Source organism: Schistocerca nitens, chromosome 5 (assembly GCF_023898315.1).
Source record: "Schistocerca nitens isolate TAMUIC-IGC-003100 chromosome 5, iqSchNite1.1, whole genome shotgun sequence".
In the NCBI taxonomy this organism is placed as follows: Eukaryota; Metazoa; Arthropoda; class Insecta; order Orthoptera; family Acrididae; genus Schistocerca; species Schistocerca nitens.
In genome coordinates this window covers 481,846,405-481,871,621 of record NC_064618.1, presented here as the reverse complement: position 1 = coordinate 481,871,621, position 25,217 = coordinate 481,846,405, and the positions used below count along the sequence as shown (strand labels likewise).

At 43.7% G+C, this 25,217-nt stretch overlaps 1 protein-coding gene across 4 annotated transcripts in view; it reads right to left on the bottom strand.

Moving 5' to 3' along the window:
- LOC126260016 (ETS-like protein pointed) overlaps window positions 1–25,217 on the bottom strand; it is an 840,855-nt gene that overhangs the window by 584,048 nt on the left and 231,590 nt on the right. For all 4 annotated transcript variants that reach the window (XM_049957178.1, XM_049957179.1, XM_049957181.1 and 1 more), the window contains one exon: window positions 21,625–21,766. In XM_049957178.1, coding sequence (XP_049813135.1) covers window positions 21,625–21,766 — 142 coding nt within the window. The remainder of the gene's footprint in view (window positions 1–21,624; window positions 21,767–25,217) is intronic.

Here is a 25,217-nt window from a genome sequence, read left to right as displayed (position 1 = left end):
TTTCTTCACTCGCTTATTTCGGGAAGATACCGCGACACAAAATCTCTAACACTGTTTTGACAAACCCTCCGCGACACACAGTATACTAGATTGCGGAGTATACAGATTACTTCAAAATCTTTATATCAAAGGTCTAGGGACGTTCCCGGCGCCAGCCATGAGACAAGAATTCACCGAATTAGTAGGGTCTAGTAACCAGATGGTTCAAAATGGCTCTGAGCACTATGGGACTTAACTTCTGAGGACATCAACTACTTAAACCTAACTAACTTAAGGACATCACACACACCCATGCCCGAGGCATGATTCGAACCTGCGACCGTAGCGTAACCAGATGCGCTGCGTACTATTACCCCAGTAAATAGATACGAGTGATTTTCAGCAACAAAACCATAAGTGGAGAAAGATATTTTACAAATGAATCAGAAACATTTCACACGAACAACTGATTTCAGCGATGTGCTTACTCATTATTTTACGCAGTCACACTAGGTAGGCGTATATAGTGTATGTGTCATTTAAATATCTGAAAATATCTGAATGACTGACATGCATTGTATACAAGTACACAGTGACGGTAAAATGACGAGGATTTGTGTAAGCACTTGAAAATGCTGCAGCGGCAAAATCAGCTGGCTGTGTGAAATAAATGTGCGCGATGGAATATTCTTTTGAGAATGCAACAACAAAAGGTCGCAAGAGTATAGTAGTAAGGTGGAGCGAGCATACAGTTTAACTTTGGAAACCACCTACGATGATCTGTTGGAAGAGTCCTGAGGCCTGGCCCAGAAATGATTCCAATCTGGATCTGAACAGCAACGTTGAAGTAAAAAGATTATGAGAATTTATGACAATGGAATTCACGTTGTTACGGCGAGTTACATTACTTTATATACTAATAAACTATATATTGTGAAAATTAAATGTAATGCTATTTGCTGTAGGCTGCGAAATGTGGTGATTATATCTGGTTTGACCTCTTATTTCTCGGATAGCTAATGGAAGGGGGTGAAACAGTTGCATGATTACTTGCGTCCGAACAGATGAGAAATTTGCAGGAAGCAAATTCTCTGGCGTAAAGTCAAAGGTTCGTCGGTATTGTTTTCTTTGCGAGCCGGCATTACGAAAGGTTTGGCGGGCATCTACAGGGTGTTACAAAAAGGTGCGGCCAAACTTTCAGGAAACATTCCTCACACACAAATAAAGAAAAGATGTTATGTGAACATGTGTCCGGAAACGCTTAATTTCCATGTTAGAGCTCATATCAGTTTCGTCAGTATGTACTGTACTTCCTCGATTCACCGCCAGTTGGTCCAATTGAAGGAAGGTAATGTTGACTTCGGTGCTTGTGTTGACATGCGACTCATTGCTCTACAGTACTAGCATCAAGCACATCAGTACGTAGCATCAACAGGTTATTGTTCATCACGGACGTGGTTTTGCAGTCAGTGCAATGTTTACAAATGCGGAGTTGGCAGATGCCCATTTGATGTATGGATTAGCACGGGGCAATAGCCGTGGCGCGGTACGTTTGTATCGAGACAGATTTCCAGAACGAAGGTGTCCCGACAGGAAGACGTTCGAAGCAATTGATCGGCGTCTTAGGGAGCACGGAACATTCCAGCCTATGACTCGCGACTGGGGAAGACCTAGAACGACGAGGACACCTGCAATGGACGAGGCAATTCTTCGTGCAGTTGACGATAACCCTAATGTCAGCGTCAGAGAAGTAGCTGCTGTACAAGGTAACGTTGACCACGTCACTGTATGGAGAGTGCTACGGGAGAACCAGATGTCTTCGTACCATGTACAGCGTGTGCAGGCACTATCAGCAGCTGATTGGCCTCCACGGGTACACTTCTGCGAATGGTTCATCCAACAATGTGTCAATCCTCATTTCAGTGCAAATGTTCTCTTTACGGATGAGGCTTCATTCCAACGTGATCAAATTGTAAATTTTCACAATCAACATGTGTGGGTGACGAGAATCCGCACGCAATTGTGCAATCACGTCATCAACACAGATTTTCTGTGAACGTTTGGGCTGGCATTGTTGGCGATGTCTTGATTGGGTCCCATGTTCTTCCACCTACGCTCAACGGAGCACGTTTCATACGGGATACTCTACCTGTTCTGCTAGAACATGTGCCTTTACAAGTACGACACAACATGTGGTTCATGCACGATGGAGCTTCTGCACATTTCAGTCGAAGTGTTCGTACGCTTCTCAACAACAGGTTCGGTGACCGATGGATTGGTAGAGGCGGACCAATTCCATGACCTCCACGCTCTCCTGACCTGAACCCTCTTGACTTTCATTTATGGGGGCATTTGAAAGCTCTTGTCTACGCAACCCCTGTACCAAATGTAGAGACTCTTCGTGCTCGTATTGTGGACGGCTGTGATACAATACGCCATTCTCCAGGTCTGCATCAGCGCATCAGGGATTCCATGCGACGGAGGGTGGATGCATGTATCCTCGTTAACGGAGGACATTTGAACATTTCATGTAACAAAGTCACGCTGGTACGTTCTGTTGCTATGTTTCCATTCCATGATTAATGTGATTTGAAGAGAAGTAATAAAATGAGCTCTAACATGGAAAGTAAGCGTTTCCGGACACATGTCCACATAACATATTTTCTTTCTTTGTGTGTGAGGAATGTTTCCTGAAAGTTTGGCCGTACCTTTTTGTAACACCTTGTATACTGTGCAAGGAGAGCAATGTTGGGGGAACATGCGAAATGGCGATAACATTTCTCAGCAGGAATCTCGTAATTTCATTACTTTTCACCAGAGCAATATGTGAAGCGCCGGTATCACGGTAGATGTTGCGACTGACAAAGAATAACCACTTAGATATCAGTTCAGTTTTCGTTTTTCTTTCTGCTGCGGCTCGCAGAGTTCAACCTCTATTGTTACATCCGATGAGAGTCCCTTGCAACAAACAATTAACAAAAATTGCTAGTATGAAGCTCTGAGTCGGCGGCTAATGAGGCACGTACGACAATAGAAGGCGCTTTACAAATTTGTCCTCGTCACAATTTGTTGCGCTAGAGGATGACGAGAGCAGGCACAGCGCAGCCGTCGTCGCCGGTGGATAAGACCGCGAGCTGAATGCTGGCTGGCAGCGCGGCAGTTGCGTGACGGCGCGTGCACTGGCGCAGGCGGGCGTGGCATGCAGCCCGTGCGGAGCACTGCGGCTCGATCGCCGCGTTCGCTTCCACGAACTCCGCCGCGACACTGCGGCCTCGTCTTCCAGTACACACGGAATCGTGGCACCGACTACTCTCTGACGTAAACTGCAAACCTCAAAACAGGCGTGCGCCTCACTGCTGCTCAGAGAGTACGCAACAAGTTTGTTGCTGAAGTCGATCGGCCAAGTGCTGGAGCGTGCGTTCCAGACCTGACAGGCTAGGCAGACTGACTGAAGGGAGCACAGCGCCCATCCTGTAACGAAATTATTTTACTGTATTTCTGAGCGTCGCAAGTAGCACGTACCATGACTACCGGTTTCGATTTCTTAGAAAGTCACAATTACATGATGTGAATCCTTTATGTAGTAACTCGTCAATTGTGAGTTATTGTGTAACGTATTCACATCATTTGGTGATGACTTACTATGAAATCTAAACCGGTCATGATGCTGTCTGTGTAACCCGAGGGCCGATGCTGAGAAATAACTATAAAATTCTTCTTTATAGAGGTGGACTGATAGTTTCCCGCCAGCGACAATTCAACATGCTGAAGAGCACAGCAGTGCATCTCCATACAGTTACAACATGTCTGAGATCAATTATCTGTAATCACTTGCTTCCATGCTCTTTTTGCTGGTCTTTTCTACATCAAAATAGCAAGCCTGTGAAAGACTAAGTGCTGTAACTTGTTCGTAGGATGTTTCGAAGGTTGTTGAAAATCAGGATAAGAAACGAGGAGCTTCTCTGCAGAATCGTCCAAAGGAGGAACATGTGAATAAGCAGAAGGGACACTATGGTAGAGCATATGTTAAGACATCAAGAAATAACTTCCGTGGTACTCGAGGGAGCTCTAATTGGTGAAACGTATGACAATAGAGACTGAAATACGTGGGTCAGTTGAGGACGTTGGGTGTAGGCCCAAAGTGCTTCTCTCAGATGCAGACATTTGCACAGGGGGATAGGAATTCGGAGTGGGCCGCGTCAAACCAATCAGAAGACTGATTTCAAAAAAATATGGACAAGAAAATGTGAAAAATTTGTGGAATTTTGTGCATTGCTGTTGCCGTTTGAATGGCGCTGCCCGGAAGTTTACACCACTCTCCTCGTATACTAGTTCCGGCCTCGACGGAGACTGGTGGACTTCTTGGCGAGGCCTACCCACAAAAAGGAAACAAAAACAACTATCGGCGTAACGGGCACCTCTGTTCCGGGCTGACACTATCTCTCTCTTTGTCCTTATGGATGACTTTTGCGAAGGGGGAGATGCGTATGGTGGGTTGGGAGTGACAGAGTGGGGAAGGCATACTGCGTCGTGGAGTGGTCCGTGATCGAGGCTGGCAGCAGCAGCCGCCTGCGGCGTTGGCGCGCATCTCCAGGCCCACACTAACTGCGCTAACGAGCCAAGGCTGCTCACGACAAGGCCGAGGCGGTGCTCACAGCGACGATCGCCAGCCAACTTCGCAACCCAACACCGACGTGCTCGTTGGCCCAAGCCAGAGCAAAGCTTTCTAATCTTGTGTCGCGTCCGACGCGGCCGTTATCTTCTTTGTAAATGTGATTCCCTTTCCGCGCGGCATTTCTGATAGCACCAATAACATCCATCAGGCCTCAGACGTGATGGACCGCTCCTGTTCCCCTTTTACATAATCTGTTGGGAAGGGTAAGCAGCTACTTTCAGTGTTTGTTAATGACGCTGTTGTGTAAGGGAAATCGTAATCATTGTGACGAATGACAGGTCGCTTCAAATTCGGAAAATATAAGTTAATTCGGATGGATACAAGAAGTATTGCACGAATGTTCGAAGGCACTATCAAGATAACGAATACATGTGATGTATCACTCAGCCACGCAGAGCAAAAATATTTAAGTGTGATTTTGTAAAATGACATTAAATGGAACGAGCACGAAACGTCATTGCAGGGAAGACGACTGACAGGTCGGCTATAGCATGTGGAGGGAGCTCTGGAAAAACAGCAATGCGCACCTGTAACGGAGACCGCTTGCGTGAACCATTCTCGAGCATTGCTCGAGTGGTAATTACCCACCAAGCGGGATCAAAGGACGGCATCGAAACAGTTCAGAGGTATACTGCTCGATTTGTTATCACTCGTTTCGACCGGAAATGCTGCGTAACCTTAGACGGGAATCTTACGACTTTTTTTTCCAATTGACGAAATTAAGAGAATAAGCGTTTGCGACAGATTGCAGCACGATTCCTCTGTCTGCAGTTGGGGGGTTGGGTTGTTTGGGGGAGGAGACCAGACAGCGAGGTCATCGGATTAGGGAAGGACGGGGAAGGATGTCGACCGTGCCCTTTCAAAGGAACCATCCCGGCATTTACCTGGAGCGATTTGAGGAAATCACGGAAAACCTAAATCAGGATAGTCAGACGCGGGATTGAACCGTCGTCCTCCCGAATGCGTGTGCAGTGTGCTAGCCACTGCGCCATCTGTCTACAGTCTCCGATTAAGGAGATCACGTTTCAGACAGGCAATCATTATTCCCTCGTTTTGTTTGCGAATGAATAGTAGAGGCTACTACTAACAATGGTAGAATGTATCCTCCGCCACGCACTGTACAATGGCTTCCGGAATATGTACGCACGCATGTATGTACACAATCTGATCTAAAGTATCCAGACAACCATACGTCATGCGAAACTGACCATTAGATGTCACGAGAGGCGGACCCGCCAGTATAAAAGGAGGCGGGGAGTACCATAACGAAGCAGCAACAAAGGAGTGGGTCAATTAGGAGAGCTCAGTGATTTCGAACGTGGACTGCTCATTATATGTCATATGAGTAACAAATCTATCAGAAGCATTTAAACCCTTCTAAAGCTGCCCAAGTCGACTGTTGGTGATGTGATTGTGAAGTGAAAACGAGAAAGAACAACTACAGATAAATCAACACCAGGCATACTTCGTGTATACTGGGAGCGTCGAGCACTGCGGAGGGTGGTTGTAAAATATGCTGTCATCAGAGGGAGAAATCATTCGTGAGTTCCGAAGTATTACCAGCAATCCTGTTAAAACAATAACCGTGAGTATGAAGTTAAAAAAATTGATACAATCATCGAGAAGCTCCTCATAACAAGTAAATGCTAAGCGACGTTTGAGGTGGTGTACAGAGCGACGCGAACTGGACAGGAAGTGACTGGAATCGAGTGATACGGAGTTCAAAATGGTTCAAATGGCTCTGAGCACTATGGGACTTAACATCTGTGGTCATCAGTCCCCTAGAACTTAGAACTACTTAAACCTAACTAACCTACGGACATCACACACACCCATGCCCGAGGGAGGATTCGAACCTGCGACCGGAGCGGTCACGCAGTTCCAGACTGAAGCGCCTAGACCGCACGGCCACACCGGCCGGCTTGATACGGAGTGATGAATCACGCTATATCCTACGGAAATCCGATGGAAAGGTTTGGCGAATGCCTGGATAATGTTACTTGCCATCACGTGTAATGCCAAGACTGAAGCACGGAGGAACTACTGTTCTGGTATGTGGGTGTCTTCCGTGTTTGAGATGTGGTCCCCCTATTGCACTTAAGGAAACGCCAAATGCGGAAGGATATTAACACATTTTACAGCACCGTGTACTGCGTGCAGCAGAGGGACAGTTCGAAAATGCTGACTGTTCGTATCATCATGACATTGCATCCTCTCATAAAGCACCATTTGTGAGGCAATAATACGTGGACAAGAACATTCCAGAAGGGTAGTGGCATGCCCGAAGTCCCGACCTGAACCCGATGGAATACCTTTGGGATGAATTAGAACGTCCATTTTTCTCCAGACTCCAGCGTCCAATATCACTCCCCTCTCTGGTTTCGACTCTTAAGGTAGAACGGAATACCATTCCTACACAGACATTCAGACATCTCATTGAAAGGGTCCCCGGCGAAGTTCAGGATATCTTAGGGGCGGAGGGTGGACATACGTCTCATCAGTGTGCACCAATAAGTGTCCAGATACCTTTAATCAGATTGTGTCCATATGTAGATCAGTCCTTGCCACCATCTACTCATTTTATTCTCTTCATGAAGCAGAAAAAGTTATATTCATTCGGCTATGAGGAGGTGACCTCAAATGGGCACAAAATGACGAACCATATTTTAATGTGAAACATACACTGTTGTAACGGTTCCTTAAATCTCAGCACCCTAGACTTCATCCTTAAACCATTCTTCATCACACTTTATTTATAGAGACAGGTGTTGGAGTTAGGTGGAAGAGTCCATGCAGCGTTACGAACCACACGAGGGAAACAATGGTAATCGAAGCATCGATGCTCGACATGTAACATCTCCGGACACGAAGCTTCAATATGTCGGTTGTGTCAATAATGGTCAGTATGCCGCGAAAGGAAATAACATTTTGTGTTTAACATCCTGACGAGGACGACATCATGAATAGGGTATATGCTCTAGTAGGCTGCAGGATGAAATGAGGATTTGAAGCTTGCTTGTCCAGAATGCAGATCCATTGCGTTAACCTCTTCGCCACTTCTGTCGATAAATACTCCGCGAAAACAAGTTTACGTCCCACAAACCCTGGCGCAAATCTAATACTACTACGTTGCTGGACTTCTAATCTCATTGTGGTCAACTCTGTACCTATTGAACAGTATACAATTTCTTTTAATTTCCATCTTCGACAATAAGACGTGCTAAAACACACACATTTTCCGTGAGTAGAAGTGGGGGAAGGTTCAACATAGTTTCGCCTTGCTATCCTGACTGTGGTTTCCTTGTAACACTTCAGTCAATGTAGAGATAATTACTTCAACAGCGTCAAGGTAAATTCCTTCACCTTCCTATCTTTATCCACCCTCTGTGTCTAATGAGCTCCGTGAGACATTGAAATCTTTTGCTCTCCTTCCGCTTTTTTCCCCATTACATGTTATTCATACACAACTGGACACTTCAACGCTCGATACCTGTAAGTAATGAATGCTCTCCCAGCTATTCTGCACTGAGTCATAAAACGCTAACCAATCGTTAACTTTACGTAGACCGTGTAGGTACCTGTTATTAGCTATGGCATGTAGATTTACTCAAACGTGTCACATACATCTGCGGTTACCTAGAGTACCGAACGTCTGCAACCATTTATTACGGAAGCTCTTAGATGGCAACGTTATGGTTTTCTGGCTGAGGATAACTTGTTCTCGGGAATATTTGACGCTTAAATTTCGTAGGTTAAATTGTTACTATTGTTACTTTGGCAACAAATCTAAGAAGAAAAAGTGGCAGTGGGATTGAGGGGTATACATTTTATCATTGTTCTGAAAGGATAATCAGTAACGGCCAATTTAAATCGCGTAAATAAGTGTAGTCTGTCCGACAGGAGTATCTTAACACGTGGATGAACAACGAGTCTCACTGTCTTTTTGAATGAGACTAGCGTCCGCCGAGATACGGTCAATATCAAACTTCCTGAGAGGTGGCGGGATGGTTTGTGTTCAGCGCATATCGCTTGCCATCCCCTGGGGCAGAAACCTCATTTCCATGGCTGATTGCAAGGAGACTGCCTGCCCCCCCCCCTCCCTACACACACACACACACACACACACACACACACACACACACACACACACACACACACACACGACGAAGCAGCATGTAAGACAGTCGGTGAGACCAGCGAAAGATGATACATACGTTCTAAAGGCAGAACCGTTTGCTCCCCTGAATTAAGACTACCCTCCGCCACTCACTGTAGGGTGGCTTGGCGAGTATAGATGCAAATATAGATGTGTAGAAGCTCATCGAAAATCCAGAATCGTATATAGCCGTATACGGCCGTGAAACACGTTTTCCAAAAGGAGGAACTTCACATATAATACTTCGAAAATGGCTAAGAATAAGAGCAGTGCAGGAATTCGAAGAAGTTTAATTCATTCAGAATTATAAGAGAATTCGCTGAGTTAAGAAGGAAACTTCCTGTACCATACGACAGTGGCTAATGGGGAAATAATTAAAGCGTTCATTAGTCCAAATGTTGGCCGGAATACTCGTGCATCACTGCATATTGACATCTTGGAGGTATTAATGTTGGATTACTTTGATCTGTAAGCTGGATGATACAGCCTGAGGACCGGCCGTTTAACGCGCAATCCAGTCGTGTTCAACTTCAGTTTCCCACAAACAAAATAGGCCTAATACAGAAGGTGCAAAACTAGAGTTCCCAAAAAAAAAAAAAGGCGATTTATTCAACTGGTTCGCTGCTTGCAACATTAGTGGAAATGATAAGAAACTCTGAGACGTCGTCCTCCTCTGTTAACATACACGTGATCCCGCTCCTTTACAAACGCGGTATTGATGTGCTCCATATGGTACCTTGAATATCCGGCGAGCATGGACGTGTCTATGGCAAGGAGACACGCAAGTAGAGGAAAAATACATGTTGCAGACTAGAACAAAGGCACGACATGTTTACGTCGAACCAAAAGCAGCTGTCAGTGCACGCTAACTGCACTTGTGTTCTGGTCACGTGAGTCAAATAACGGTCCACAATTTCTTCTTTTGAAGTCTTCATAGCAAACGCTTTTATTAGGCGGTTAGCTACAAGCATTAGAAAGAGAAACACAAGGGAACACCCACAAGACACAAACAGTCTGACCGAGAACGACCAACTATTTTGCGCAAGGGAAAACAACAAAAAGTTGTACAAGAAGGAGTAGCAGAAAAAACACACACACAGCAGAGCAGTACTAAATTATTTGTAGCCAGTCGTTCTTTGCTAGAATTTGCAGAATGTTCGGTACCTTGGGCGCAACAACTTATTTTGACGTAGCTACGGGAACAGATGCAGGTAACGAAAAATTTCTGAAATTCATGAATTATGTAAATTATACCGCACATCACTAACATCAATTTGTTTACCATGAACCCTCCCTAGTTTTAATGCCCCTTAATACGAAGTTCCAAAAGCTTGCAGTTCACACTGACATAGCAATGTAACCTACATGCTATGCCCATCCTACAGGTTAAGACTTCAAATTTCCGGCTGATAGCAGTGAATAACCAATGTGTGAATGTTATTCATCACTACAAATACTGAAGACTTGTTTCCGCACAATCTAATCAGATTTTGCATTATTTCGCGTTGTCCTCTGTTAAGAAACATTTTTATCAACACACGTAAATCATTCAAAACTGTTGCTGCATTCTAATGTTCACGAACTCTTAAGTACTTAAACTACTTTAGAAATAAGATCCCAAGTGTCCTTACCTTATATGCATTTCTCTCTTTTGAGCTAAAAGTCAAAATATAAGAGCTCAAGGAAGCATTTAAAGATAAATTAATAATTCTAGTTGTTAGTCTCGCCTCTCCAAAGATACCTCTCCAGTGTGGCTGCAGCCACAGTACGGCTATCTGTATCGTTTAGACACACAAGCAACCTCTCAGCAGCTGGGTCCATAATAATCATGGTTAGTGCAGTGCAAACGCTTCAAATCGGTGTTCAGTTTGTAAAGCCTAGTCTTAAGACACAATTTACTGTAAGAACTAACAAAAATGGATATATGTAAATATGTGTGAATCAGTCATGAAATTACAGACAAAATGCCTGGAACAAAATCTGGTCAGCCATCCCAGACATACTGAGCAACCAGAATATTCACAATTAAAACTGTTGGCAAATTACATCTCTATGTCGCACTAGGACTCGAAACCGCAACCTCACCTTTCAACGCTCTCAGTGAGGGCGGACATTGTTTCTTGGCTCGATAGCTCAGTCGGTAAGTGCATTGCCTCTCAAAGGCAAGGATTCAAGTTTGAATCCCGACACGGCATGCAGTTGTAATGTGCCAGGTGTTGGCGTTCACTCCGCTGCAGAGTGAAAGGCTAGTTTTAGTTACGCTAGACAACGGACACAAAAAGTAAGGAAATCAGAATGAAACAAACGTCGTTAAAGCATATCGATGGCCGCAGGAATACTAATCCGGAGAAGGAGAAATTTGAAGCATTTTCAGTGTAATGCTTTTTAAAGACCGTCAACAATTAAGGGACAGATAAGGTACGAAATAGAAAGATAAAGAATGAGGGGGAAAGTAATTTTATGGAAACATTATCTTACAACGGGAAGGATAATAGTTCTCATGACGCTGGAAGAATAAGCACAGGTGAAAACTTCTGCAGACCGACAATGATTGATATATTTAATGTAGGTTAATGATGTTAGGTGAAACAGTTATGTAGAAATGGAGAGACTAACAAAGGACAAGAAGATTTGAAGGACAGCATTGAACCAGTCCAGAAGGATTAGCTTTAGCAAAAGGAGTAACAAATGGCTAAATATAGCTGTTAATACTGTAGATGAAATTAATTCATGCCCCTCTTTTGCATTACCAGCGAGTTTGCGTAGTGGTAAGACACTGGACTCGCTTTCAGGAGGACGGAGGGTCGAATATCCGTACAGCTGTCCATATTTGTGTTTCCCGAGGTTTCCCTAAATCGCTTAAGGCGAACAGTGGGCGGTTCTTTAGAAAGAATAGAAGGGGCGATTGTCTTCTCTAATCGGAACCTATGTATTAAGTGGACCTATCCCTCTCTGCAATAAGAGAGTCAAAAGATCAGGGAGGCATTTGATGAGTTTCTGAGATGTTACGGTTTCAGTTAGTCTGGAACAGGATGCCTAGACAGTACAGATGGTCCTGTTGCCCAGTAACAGTCTGATCCACATTCGTAACTGTCTACACGTAAGGTCATCAGATAAGATAGGAATGAAGCGATATATTCTGTTCCGTGGAATACAGAGTTCTTCGTTCCAGGAAACGTATGATGGGGCGATAACTTGCAAAATAGAACCAAGAGAACGCCGAAGAAAGATCGTGCCGCCTCGCTCCAAAACCAGAGCAGTTACTGATGTAGGGACGTTGCCTGATTTGTATGAATCTACACTGATTAGGAGAACGAACTGATTATATGGCACTTGTCTGATCACAACGGGTGGAAATTTTACCCCTCACTTACATAATTACGAGACCGTAAGGTTATTTAAGGATGAACTTTAATATCTAGGAAATAGAACAGATATTGACGGAACATGCAAGGAGGACATAATAGCAAGAACTGCACAAGGTAAAATAGCTTTCTGTAAAAAGAAACACCTGCTAACATCCGAAAATAAACCTTGAACCGCAAAAATAGTCATCCAAAGCAATGTCTGGAGCAAAGCTGTGTATCGGAGCGGAATATGGACAATGGAGACGACATAAATGAAACGAAGAAAAGTCTCTGAAGTGCTATATTACAGGAGACTGTTGAAGATCAAATGGACTGATCGAGTAAGAATAGAAAACTTTCCCCAGCGAGTCAAAGAAAAAACGTGCAGTTAAGAACATAAGGAAACGGAGAGAGAGAAAGTTTGGACAGACATTACATGAGTCTTAGCCGAAAACATTGGAGGGGCACGCATAAATATGAGTAGACAGTATGTATTATAATTAGTGGCGAAAATCGAAAAGTGTGGAAGTATACGACAATAGAAGCGAAGAATTTCCAGTAAACATGGATCCCCAAATAAGCCGTTTGCGAGATAATTGCAAATGTATGGTTACGAGCCGCCACTGGTTTCAGCAGAAAATATTGCCTTAGTTAGTAACAAAATTCCAGTATTTCATTAGTAAATCTTTCGATTAACTTCCCAAATAACTGGACTAAAATTTCAGCTGTGGTTTACCTAAATAAGGAATACAATACTAATTCAGCACGTTCTATTTACAATTTACTGTACACTTTAAGATGTTAAGACTGGTGTTCCACATGTCAACTTTGCATTTGTATGCAGTAGTGCACTCCCTTCTCTAGTAAGTCACGGATCATCGTGACAAGACTGTATAATTCGCTGCTCCAGCTATTCAGTGACATCAACGGGAGTGCTGTACTCTTCACTTCTGAGATGACTCTAGACAGAAAAATCCATGGGACTGAGGTCAGATAATGTTGGAGGCCAACGATCAGGTCCACCTCGACCAACCTAACATGTACCAAACTGGCGCGTTGGACGTCGTCCTACATCAACAGCAAAATGGACCCGTACCCCACCACGCTTGTAGCACATTCCTCAACCATGGATCCTTCGAGATATTTCAGCCAGTTGGATGAGAATCTAACTAAGTACTTCGTGCTGCAATCAGTTGCGGCTCATAATCACATATTCTAAATTATCTCGCCAACGGGTCATTGCGGATCCACATTTACTGGAACGTTTTTGCTTCTATTGTTCTATACTTTCACACATGTCACTTTTCGCTATTACATATAATACACCTTGTATCGCCAGAACCACCTAGAGGAGTTCAACAAGGGAACAATGAGAAGGGAAAGCAAATCTGAACATTCAAAGTTCGGGTAGAGATGATGACCGAGTGGGGCACTGATGAGTAGGTTACTTACTGAATTTCAAGGCTGCTGATTTTCATTGTAACAGAATAGTGGCTACAAAGGGTCCAGGAATGGTGGGTTTTTCTTTCGCTTCTGCTTCACTCTTCTCGCTTTCTTTCATTTCTATATGTTTTCTGTTAATAAGGCTGCAGAAAGTAGTTGCAGTCGTTTAATGTTATGGATTAAATGTCATATGGAAAGAAATATACACTGACGGAAAAAATCGCAACACCAAAAAATAATTAATGCAGAGTAATTAAATTCCGGGAATACATTTGTCTAGATAATATATTTGCATGATTAACATTGGAAGATCATAGGTTAATGTAAGAGCGAGGTAAGACATTGCAAAGATGAAATGCTGGTACATTAATAACAGGTGTAACCGCCAGAATGTTGAACGCAAGGATGCAAACGTGTATGCACTGTGTTGTACAAGGGTCGGATGTCAGTCTATTGAAAAGAGATCCATACCTCTTACACTTGATCGGTCAGTACAGGGACGATTAACGTTGTTTGTGGATAATGCTGGAGTTGTCGTCTGATGATGTTCCATAGATGCTCGATTGGAAACAGATCTGGTGATGGAGCAGGCCAAGGCAACGTGTCGACACTATGTAGAGCGTGTTGGGTTCCAACAGCGGTATGTTGTCGAGCGTTTTCCTGTTGGAAAACACACCGTGTCCATGAACGGCAGCTGAACAGGTCGAATCAACAGACTGATGTACAGATTTACAGTCAGGGTATACGCGGGAAAACCACGACAGTGCTTCTGCTGTCATACGAAATCGCTCCCCACACTATAACTGCAGGTGTAGGCCCTCTGTGTGTAACACGCACACAGGTTGGTTGCACGCCCTTTACTGGCCTCCTCTCCTGACCAACACACGGCCATCACTGCCACCGAGGGAGACCAGCTTTCATCAGAAAACACAAGAGACTTTCATCTTGTCCTCCAATATTCTTTATGCCGTGTGGCTAGGGCCTCCCGTCGGGTAGACCGTTCGCCAGGTGCAAGTCTTTCAAGTTGACGCCACTTGGGCGACTTGCGTGTCGATTGTGATGAAACGATGAAAAGGACAAAACATCCAGTCCCTAAGCGGAGAAAATCTCCGATCCAGCCAGGAATCGAACTCGGGCCGTTAGGTACAGCATTCCGTCGCGCTGACCACTCAGCTCCAATGAACTCTCGCTTTACACCAGTGAATTCGCAAATGGGGTGGTTTGGGGTCAGTGGAATGCATGCTACAGGGCGCCTGGTTCGGAGCTGTCCTTGAAGCAACAGTTCGTTGTGTCACTGTGGAGCTAACTGCTGCTCAGGCTGCTGATGCAGATGCAATACGATGGATCAGAGCCATACGCATAACACGAGTGTCTTCTCTCTCGGTACTGTCACGTGGCCGTCCGGAACCCGGTCTTCTTGCGACCGTACGTTCTCGTAACCATCGTGCCATCAATTACTTACAGTGGCTACATTCCTGCCGATTCTTTCTGCAATATCGCAGAAGGAACATCCAGTTTCTCGTAGCCCTTTTACACGACATCGTTCAAACTCAGCATGCTGCTCATAACAGCGTCTTTGTCGCGTTAAATGCATTCTTGACTAACATCAACTCGCCACGTGTAATCTCGAAGGTAATTAACGCTCACGACCGTTACAGCGTGTGTTTGCAGCAAATTTTATCTGTATCCCCAAAGTGGCACTACTAGCACAACTGTTATGCAACTAGTGCGAATTTTGGATAGACATCTTTCAAATGTAGAAACACGCCTCCCTACTTCCGCATACGTCGTATAATTCCTTGGTGTTGCGATTTTTTCCGTCGCTGTATATAAAAGACCTCTGACAGCGTACCACGCAGCAGCTATACCGAATGAAGAGGATGGCTGGCAAGCTAAAGGAATAGGGAATTGCAACAAACCAGTCACAAAGCTGATGGCCGAAACTACAGAGCTATTGGACCGTTACATTCATAGGAGTAGAAATTGCAGTTATAGGTACCGGTCGGATTACTGCTAGACAGTAGCGTTCCACAATTGTGAGATGTCGTTTTGTGCAGGGAGTAGGTGAGGTGGCAGCCCTGTGGTAGGGGCCGCCCCGCGCCCGCCTAATAGAATAATCGCCAGCATCCTCATCAGGCGGCCGCGACACGCTAAATCAATGCCAGCCAGCTACGCCTGGCCTCGCCTCGCCTGCTCTAGCCAAGCGGCGCCACCTGCCTCACCGTGAGCGCAAAAAAACACACACGCAAATAGCTATGCCAACGAAAGTTTTGTTTTTGCGCGACGCCTCAGCACCTGCTGGATGCTTGCTTTTCTTCAGACACTGTCTACGATCTGTCCAGAGGACGTTCGTACGCTCAGATGCACCACAAGGTACAATGCGTGAAACTACGTAAACTTTATTTAATACGTAGCATCTTGAGGATGTGTATCACTGATATAGAAATTCTGAAAAGCTGTTCTCCTTATCGTATACGTCATTTACAGACCAAGCTGTGTAAATTGTACTGTTCCTCTTCCTCGTGCATGGGATATAACTTTAACCTAGTGCCCTCTTCCTGTGCTGTTCCTTCCTCGCTTCATTCCACGATACTCCTGTTTTTAGTTTTTTGGAAAGCGTGGTGCTCACGGGGTTTCTTCTTAAACGGAGTGAGTTGCTAGATACCTACTCTACCTCCTTGGTTTTCTTGCTGGAAAGTAGCGGAATATCCGGTAGCTCAATCATGTAGAATTCAAACAAGCAATCCACGTCCTAGGAGTGGTCTCTATTATCTTTCCTACGTGTGTCTACAGTTCACGATTCTTCTCTCTGAATGCACCTAACATTCTCCTCTAGATCTGTCTTTCCCTTATTTCTTGAGCTGATCTTTTCTATTCATAGCGAGCCATTCATCTGCATATAGGGCCTCTGGCTGTATCACTATACAACAATGACGTTACTGGACGTTGATTTGTTTTTGTAGCTGCTTTTGGTTCGATCAATGGCACTAAGACTTTTTCTCTCGGAGGTTTTGATTCTATAATAATACATAATAATATACACAAGAACGACTATGAATTGTTTACATTTTTTTATCACAAAATCCGAAGAAGAGGCTGGAATTTATTGATTGGCTCTCACTTTCCGACAATGACTTATTGTATGTATTTTACAAGAGACGACGGAAAAAGTGAAAAGAAGTAAAATGTTTTAAGGCACTCTTTTTGGCCTGCCTCTGGTAGGCTTACTGTCTTCCAACAGTTCTCTTACCATATATCAATGATCATTTAACATGGCAGCCCCCAATTCACCATTCTATATTTGTTTCACCAGTGAAACTGTCATTTGCGACTTCCGAAAGATCCACGGTGTTGCAGCCATTAAACGAATCATACGTCAGAGTCGAATTTCATAACCACATTATGGCGCGACAGAATTTCAGTCCGATTTCATAAAAGCGTTTTTCATGGCATATTACAGTGCGGCTCTTCGTAGAACCATATCATGTAACCCTCAAGCTCTTAGGAATTTTCTGCTTTTAAGTGTTGCAGAAAGCCACTTGCACCCTTCTTTTAAGGTTTGCCATGGAGTTTTCTTTTTTCCTTTTAGAGCTCATCACGTTGAGTGTTGTTCAAAGGTTATCTGACCTGTTGACCGATAAACACATCTTTTTTCATTTTTTCGAAAGTAGACTTTTGATATAAATGAATGCTGGGAAATTTATGTGAAAATCTTATACAAAAAGGTCCGAGTTTTATATATTTGAATTTCAGGGCATATATTGGTATACAGATCTGTTTCCTCTTCACGAACGAGATTAGAGAAGACAACAGGTACTGACCTTGTTGACGGTATTGTACTGGCCATCACCTGAATTTACTAAGTACGGACCGCTGAGGACTATGCGAATGTGATAGTCTGATGTGGATCTGAACCTCCAGAATTCGAATCGAGAAGCACATTGCTGTCGGAAGAAGTGCATAAAAAGCTGTAAGGTAAGTAGTGCACACTGCTCGCTATAAATGTTCTATTACATCACGACAATGTGACTATGCGAGAACAACAGTGGAGGAAAATCCCCAACAGCTTGGAGGGTCAGACACCTAACAAGCTGTCCTAGCCATCGGATATCTCAGCAATAAGCGTACCAATTTTTTAAAATTATTCTCCGAACTGTAACAGTCCACCTACATAGTAATTGGCTAATAGCACTTCTGAAAGATTCTCCTGCCAATAACGTCTATTACTTACGTAATTGTTAATAATGTGTAAGTAGAAGTAGGGAGAAGTGTATCGTGTAGTCTGATAAACATTTTAATTACTAAAATTTCGTAACTGCTTTCGAAAATATCATTATCAACTCTGACGGTTAAAATGCGACAACCTGGCACGTGGCACTTATAATACAACGACAGTCGTTGAAATAATCATATACACAGTAATAAACTAGTATAAAACCTATTCTTTGAAGAAAGATTTACAATTAGTATTCCACTGGGCTTACAGTATTTTATAAACATAATTTTATTAATATTCTCTCACATTATCTAAGGTATAACAACAACATACCGACAAAGAACTACATTTAAATATTTGCCAACCGCCAATTATCTACCTCAGGACGTTTCTGCCGAAATACTGTTCTTTTACAAATATATCCCCTTCTTAATGCATTATGCTATATTTAACAAGTACTGTTATGACGGAGAAAATATATCACAGGTGAATCGGTAATTCCGCAAACTGGAAGAGAAGTGAGATTTCTAAACAGCGTTTGATCTTTGTTGGAATAATTTCGACGATGAGATGATGTAGTTACAAAAATTGGGTATTTAAATGTGTGCGGATTGCTATCTTGTCTAAACGTGCCCTGTTTACAGGATCGTACTCAGCCGAAGTATTGTGTAAGGTTCGCTGGCTGACTGACTGAGCTGCGCACCGGTTCCTGACAGCTATCGGTATACGCGAGTGCCCCTCTTTGCGGCGCTCGGTCTTAGCTGCATCTGTTTGGAATAATACATGCTTAATAGTGCGTCGGCAGCTGCATCGCCTTCATAGTTTAAAGTGAATAATTCACCACTTTCGTCTTGGGCATCCTTGTTCCCATCTAGCAAACATCCGACGTCAACCATCTCATGGAAATTCAGAATTAATCTTCACCTCCGACTGAAAATCGTACCACGATAATGAAGATGAATACTAATGCTCAGTATCTTACGTATTCGCATATTACAATTTATGTCGTAACGAAGAAATTGTAATATCAAAAATTTTTCCCATGACAAAGTGTACACTCGATAGAATAAACTATGAAAGCAAACCTCCCTGTGTGAACTCAGTCATTATTACCCAGTTGACGGTTGCAAAATGGTTCAAATGGCTTTGGGCACTATGGGACTTAACATCTGCAGTCATAAGTCCCCTAGAACTTAGAACTACTTAAACATAACTAACCTAATGACATCAAACATATCCATGCCCGAGGCAGGATTCGAAACTTCGCCCGTAGCAGTCGCGCCGTTCCGGACTGAAGCGCCTAGAACCGCTCGGCCACAGCGGCCGACTGACGCATGCAGTGTTCATACTAGAGCAGGCACCGCTCACGGTTATCTGGCATAGCCACTTCTGTAAGCCATCTGCCTTCACTTTTCCATTTGGAGCAAAAAGAGTAAAGCCCAATCCTCGAGAAAGAGAACGGAGATGCATATATCGCAGCAGAAATTCCAACTGAACTCCTCGGTAGGCTCCGTTGAATCACAGTCTTCAGTCGGAATCCCATGAGGTAATCGCCGTAAGACGACCGTCCACTGCTCCACAGCCCAGTGTGGTTTCTGCATACAGTATCTGGTATGGTGCAACAAGCATCTTATGGACCAATGGCGGGATATGGAAATCGAAGTTGCCCATCTCGCAACGAACATTCGTGGTACTGGAAGAACGAAGGGTGATTATGTTCAATCAATGGCGGAGTCTTTAGAAACGAGGGACAAGGTCGGATTGAGAAAAGATATGAAAGGAAATCAGTCATTCCCTTTCAAAGGAACCACGCGCACGTATTTCTGCAAGGCGCGAATACGTTGAGAAAAGTGTAAATCGAAGGTGGAGAGGGGAAGAAAATAAACACAAGGAAAGGGAGGGGAGGTGATCACTGCTGTCAGTTGCACGGGGACATTAGGCGGAATCAGCGGCAACGAATGAAAATGTGTACCGTATCGTGATTCGAAAACAGGATCTCCTGCTTACGAGGCTGTTGCGTTAGCCACTGCGCCATCCGGGACACAGCGTTATCGCAACTGCGTGGACTAACTCGGCACGCCTCACGGCCGACTCACATTCCCATCGAGTGCCACCTATCTGCAGTCCCTGTCCATTTCCTCCACGTTCGCTCTCTGAAATTCGCACAGGAGGTCGGACGTATTTGTGCATCCCGGCTAGGCCAATCAAATTATATGAATGCGTGATGTCTGTTCTTTCGGACATGTCTGGAAGAGCAGACACCAAACTTTCAAATACGTTGAGAAATATCTCGCTTAGAAAGCGGACAACTATCTCTCGTTACACTCAGAGCATCCAAGCCACACACTATATAGATTCTGTTCTTCCCGTTTTTATCTCAAGTAAGTACCATATCAATATACACAGTGCACCAAAAAACACAAAATTTGGAGGTGGTATTCTCGTACCAAAATTAAGAGTAAAAACATGTAAAGGCAGGACAAATAAAAAAAACTCGTTTAGTCACTATCTGAAGGTCTTTGGCATGTTGACTATTTACATACTACAGCCCACAATAACTGTTCACAACGTCACCAGCTCATGGAACACTAGCATAATTTTTAGCATTTTAGATATTCGACAGCTAAACTTTACACCTCGGCTTTTATTTTAATTTTATCCCTTTCACAACCTGTGTGTGTACATGACAGAATAACACCCTTATCCACCATCTTTGTACGTTGAGTACTTCGGCTCTGTGTACGCCTAAGCGTAAGATCTTTGGAAGAGATCTGTGGTTAGTAGTCGCATATCCACGTTGAACAGTGTGTGGCCTTGAAATCTTTGTTTAGTGCGATGGAACACGAAATGCATATAGTTTTTAAAACTATGATGTTCTCCCGCGACAACTGAGTTAGTGATTCCATTTTTATAACAGTTACGACATCTGCAACCATAGGCAACGCTATTTAGACATGAGCAGAGACTTTTTAATGGCATAATGTGCCATCACTGAATTTGTTGTAAAGTAAGTTATACATCACTAACATACCCTAATATCTGACTTGTTTATGTTTGATTTTTAAGTGTTTAATATATTGAATCTATGGTGCTTTTGCTGTATACATACTTGATAATTATCTAAAAGCAAAACTGTATATACGAACAACCAATGAAATAAAAATGACTGCTGCTGGCGGCACTAAATCACAAATAATTCATCGCAGCTGCGGATCCAGTCCAATGAAGACCATCGAGGTTGGCTCTTAATGATTACACCAATATCTTTTGATATGAACTCGAAAACGGAAAATTTCGGACCCTCTTTCAGTGAAATTTTTTCAGTTTTGTGAATTGAGTGACCCGGTTCTCAAAATGTGCCCAAGTATGCTTCGTTGTCAAAAGTCAGTGGTTGATACTCGTTCTAAGTACCTCGCATGACGCACTTCCCATTGTTTTCCGAAGTATGTACGGAGACTTAAGGAACGCTGAGGTACGAATTTCGATCGTCTTGCGCCGGTCGAATGACATCCGTGTGACCAGCAACGGACCGCGATGGGAAGTCCGTAAGAAGAACGCCCCATTTTGGACTCGTAGCCACTCTCGTTGCTACGGGAGACGCTCTCCTCCTGTGTCACTCCGAAGGTGAAGTCGGATTGTGTCCCCATGTTTTATGACACAATAGCACAAATCATACGAGGAACTGAAGCAACCGGTGCTGCTTTTTATCTCATGGCTACTGTTTTTCCACATACGAGATCGCTTCCATCCCTTGGCAGAGCATCTTATTAGTATATACGACATGCAGAGTAGGTAGCAAAGTACTCACCGAGCGAGCTCTCGGGGTCGCTGAGGTCAGACAGCGAAGGCACCTTCTGCATGGAGCACGAATTGGGGCCGGAGCCGGGTACACACGAGTCCCCGCCATCGACGCGCTCCTGCTTCACCACCAGGGGCACGGGTTCGCGTTTCTGCAACGTGAACACCACCATCACTATACCGCTACACGCATGGACCATACAGCTAATACAAACGTTTACACTAGGTAAATGGCAATATTCAAAATTTAACAGAAACATTAACCAGAAACAGAATTACATGTCTACACTTTTCAGAACGCAACAGCAAAGGATACAAAGAAAAACAGTATTTCAGCATTACTATCATCATCATCATCATCATCATCATCATCATCATCATCATCATCATCAATTACCATTTACATTATAATTTTTGCTTCGCACGAAGAGTTATATTGTCAATGAAGCACAGCGGCCAAGTAAAAAAGATTTACTAGTTTAATAGAATACAGGAATAAAAAAACTAAATAATAAGAATTAATGCCTTTATGTTCCGTTGGTACTGCCTGGTGAAGTTATCATACGAAAATGTTTCGAGCAATACTCAAACAAGGTGGTTGGGTAACTGGAACACCATTCGAACCTCACATCTTACGAATCATGTGTACACGAATGTGTTGATGTACCGGTCAGGCAATTAAAATACTCTGCGACACTGCCAAAATAAGAAAAACAGCATGAAATATTGTGAATTAACGTCTCGTCAGTAATTAAGTCACTGGAGACTAATAACAAGCTATGTTTCAGCGAAGCAGTAATCTGCCGCGGTTTTTTGAAAAACACACGCAGCATACACACCGACTGACTCACGGGGAATGAGGATCGCACGTATGACTTATCCTCGAGTGCTGGAGGGTGGGCTTGGACCCCGCCCCCTCTGCCGAATCTGAGACCACCCCATAACTGTGCACCACGAGAGAGAGAGAGAGAGAGAGAGAGAGAGAGTTGATAATATGAATGGTTCTAGGAAACTTGTGAGACCAAATCGTTACAAGGATGACATATCCCAAGGCCTAATCGAGGAAGAATTTATATGCTTTTGGGGTTTTGCTCGTTGCTCCTCAATGATTTAATTTTGTTTGTCCCCACCCCTCCCTTCTCTCTCTCTCTCTCTCTCTCTCTCTCTCTCTCTCTCTCTGTGTGTGTGTGTGTGTGTGTGTGTGTGTGTGTGTGTGTACACGCGCGCGCTGAACAGAAACTCAGTGACAGCTATTAGTTCTTCTGAAATAAATAACGTCACTTAGTCGTGACGAATAACTTCCGGCAAATAACGAGGCTATTAACATTGTAAAACATTTTATTACTCGCAAAATCAGCAATAAAAGTGGATTGTATTGTACATGAAAGTATGAACGATGCATTATTTTTCCACATTATTTTCTCCATTTGCGATCCTCATATATATATGGCGTGTGATCATTTCTTTTATATCACTGTCGTATGTTGTGAATGATAATCAGCTAGTAACATTTTTCATAATTTCCTTCCGGCCACAGGTGCAACTTTCATCAAGGGTTGTTTAAGAAGGCCTGCAATGAACACATGGTGCAATGTGCCACTTCCCTATAGGCTGTCATTTCGCTGTTTACTCAGACAGCCATGTAGCTGAGAGGCGATGTGGCTGACTAACGGACGAAAAGCTGCACTCAGTGAAGCTAACAGCCCGGCTGTGGCTCCCAGTGCGACACATTAACTCATTGCTTCATACTCCAGCAGAAGCCGACTCCCCCCCCCCCCCCCCCCCCTCAGTCTGGGATGCCTCTGGTGTGCATGATTTTATATTCTGACAAGATGGAACAAGCAAATCTAAGTTGCGGTATGACCTCTGTTTTAGGTGAAGAGAGGAGTGCGGTACAAGTTATAAAATCTTGTGTAGTGCTTTTACAGAGGAGGATTTAGTGTGTTGCATAGTAGCTGTTCCGTTCTTTTTAGCCCTGTGGTCAGTCAACCACAGTTATTGGTTGAACTGCTTTAGATCATTAAACTGAATTTCTCATTTATATAGTAAGTTATAAATTTGACTTCTTCTGCATCTGCACTTTAAGTATCAGGTCGTTGTCTGTTCCGATGCCCATCTCTTACTTGGCCTTCTCATATTTCTCCAGCCAACTGAATTAGACTCTGTAAGGTAGTCTGCTGATCTTCATTCTTTCGAAATGTCCACTCTATTTTCTTCTGCTGCATTCAGTTTTGTTTCTTACGTTAAATACGTGTAATTCCTCTCTAATCTCGCTGCTTTTTAAATCTGTCTTCTCTGGTACAGCCTTTCACAGCACTAAGATCCCATTTCAGCAGCCTGGATCTTACGTTATTGTCGTTTGTAAATGACTCACGACCCACTTTGGTAGTCTATGTAGTGTATGCATCCAAAAAATATTTTAACTAGTGTTATTTTGTATGTCTCGTTCTAAAGTATGTTTTATGCTCCATAATTGTTTTCAAATTTTTACTTTCTGGTCCATGTCGTGATCACACTGGTATTGATTTAAAATCACCCATAATTAAAACGTTTGACCTAGTCTACTACGGTATTGTTCACTACTATAAAAAAGCAGTTTTAATTTTTTTCGGGATATAGTAATACTCTACTATTTTGTTAGGAAGGTAAATTCTAACTATAAACAAAATTTTAGTATTTTTTGAATCAACACAGCAATTGCGAATTAAGTCACAACAATTAGTGACTAACTGCACTGTATGTTGGCCCGTGTGCGTGCGTGCGCGCGCGCTTAGCACGGCTGCTAAAGGCCAAACCATCACACAGTAATAATAGCGACCACGACGACGACGACCACCACCACGAACAACAACAATAATAATAAGTGAAGAGACAGATTCCAGCTGTAAGTGGTGACTAGGGGCGCCTTCGGTTTCAAATCGGTACTTTCATGTGAGCAGCAATCTGTAGACGTAACGTTTAGCTGCTAGAGAGAAGTGAATACGATAGCGGTATGCAGCTGCTAAGGGGCACTAGTTGAACGTTACAAGGCGGGCGCAGAGTGCGTGACGCAGCGCGAGCAGCGGGGCGGCCAACCCAACGGCCAGCCCGGCATGCGTGCGGCGACAGAAGCGGTGCGAGCGAGAGGCAGGCAGGCAGGCAGGGGGGCGGGTGTCGGATTGCCGACGTCCACTCGTGTGTCCAGCCAGCCGGCCACGAAATCTACGGCTACCGCCGCGTCTGCCACCTGTTGCACCAGCTGCCTCCACTCGCTACCTCCACTCGCTACCTGCCATTCGTTCCACTTCCATCACATACGACGTACTAACTAGTCCTTTCAAGATTGAAATGACTTTATGGTATACGTTGTAATATATATCTGCCAAAGCGGCTGTTCATTTTCACAACTCTATTATCGATCACTCAAAGCAGTTTCATGCAACTCTCAAAAATTCTCAAGAAAATCAACTTTCTATTTCTCCGCGCGACTTTAATTAACGGAAGGGAGGACACTTTTCGATGGCTGCTTGGCGTTATCGGTAGCGTTCAAGACGGGGTCGCTGGTTCGTGTCAGGTTTCAGTCATTAATGTTTCTCGCTTTTAATTTTCGTTCAGTTCGAATAC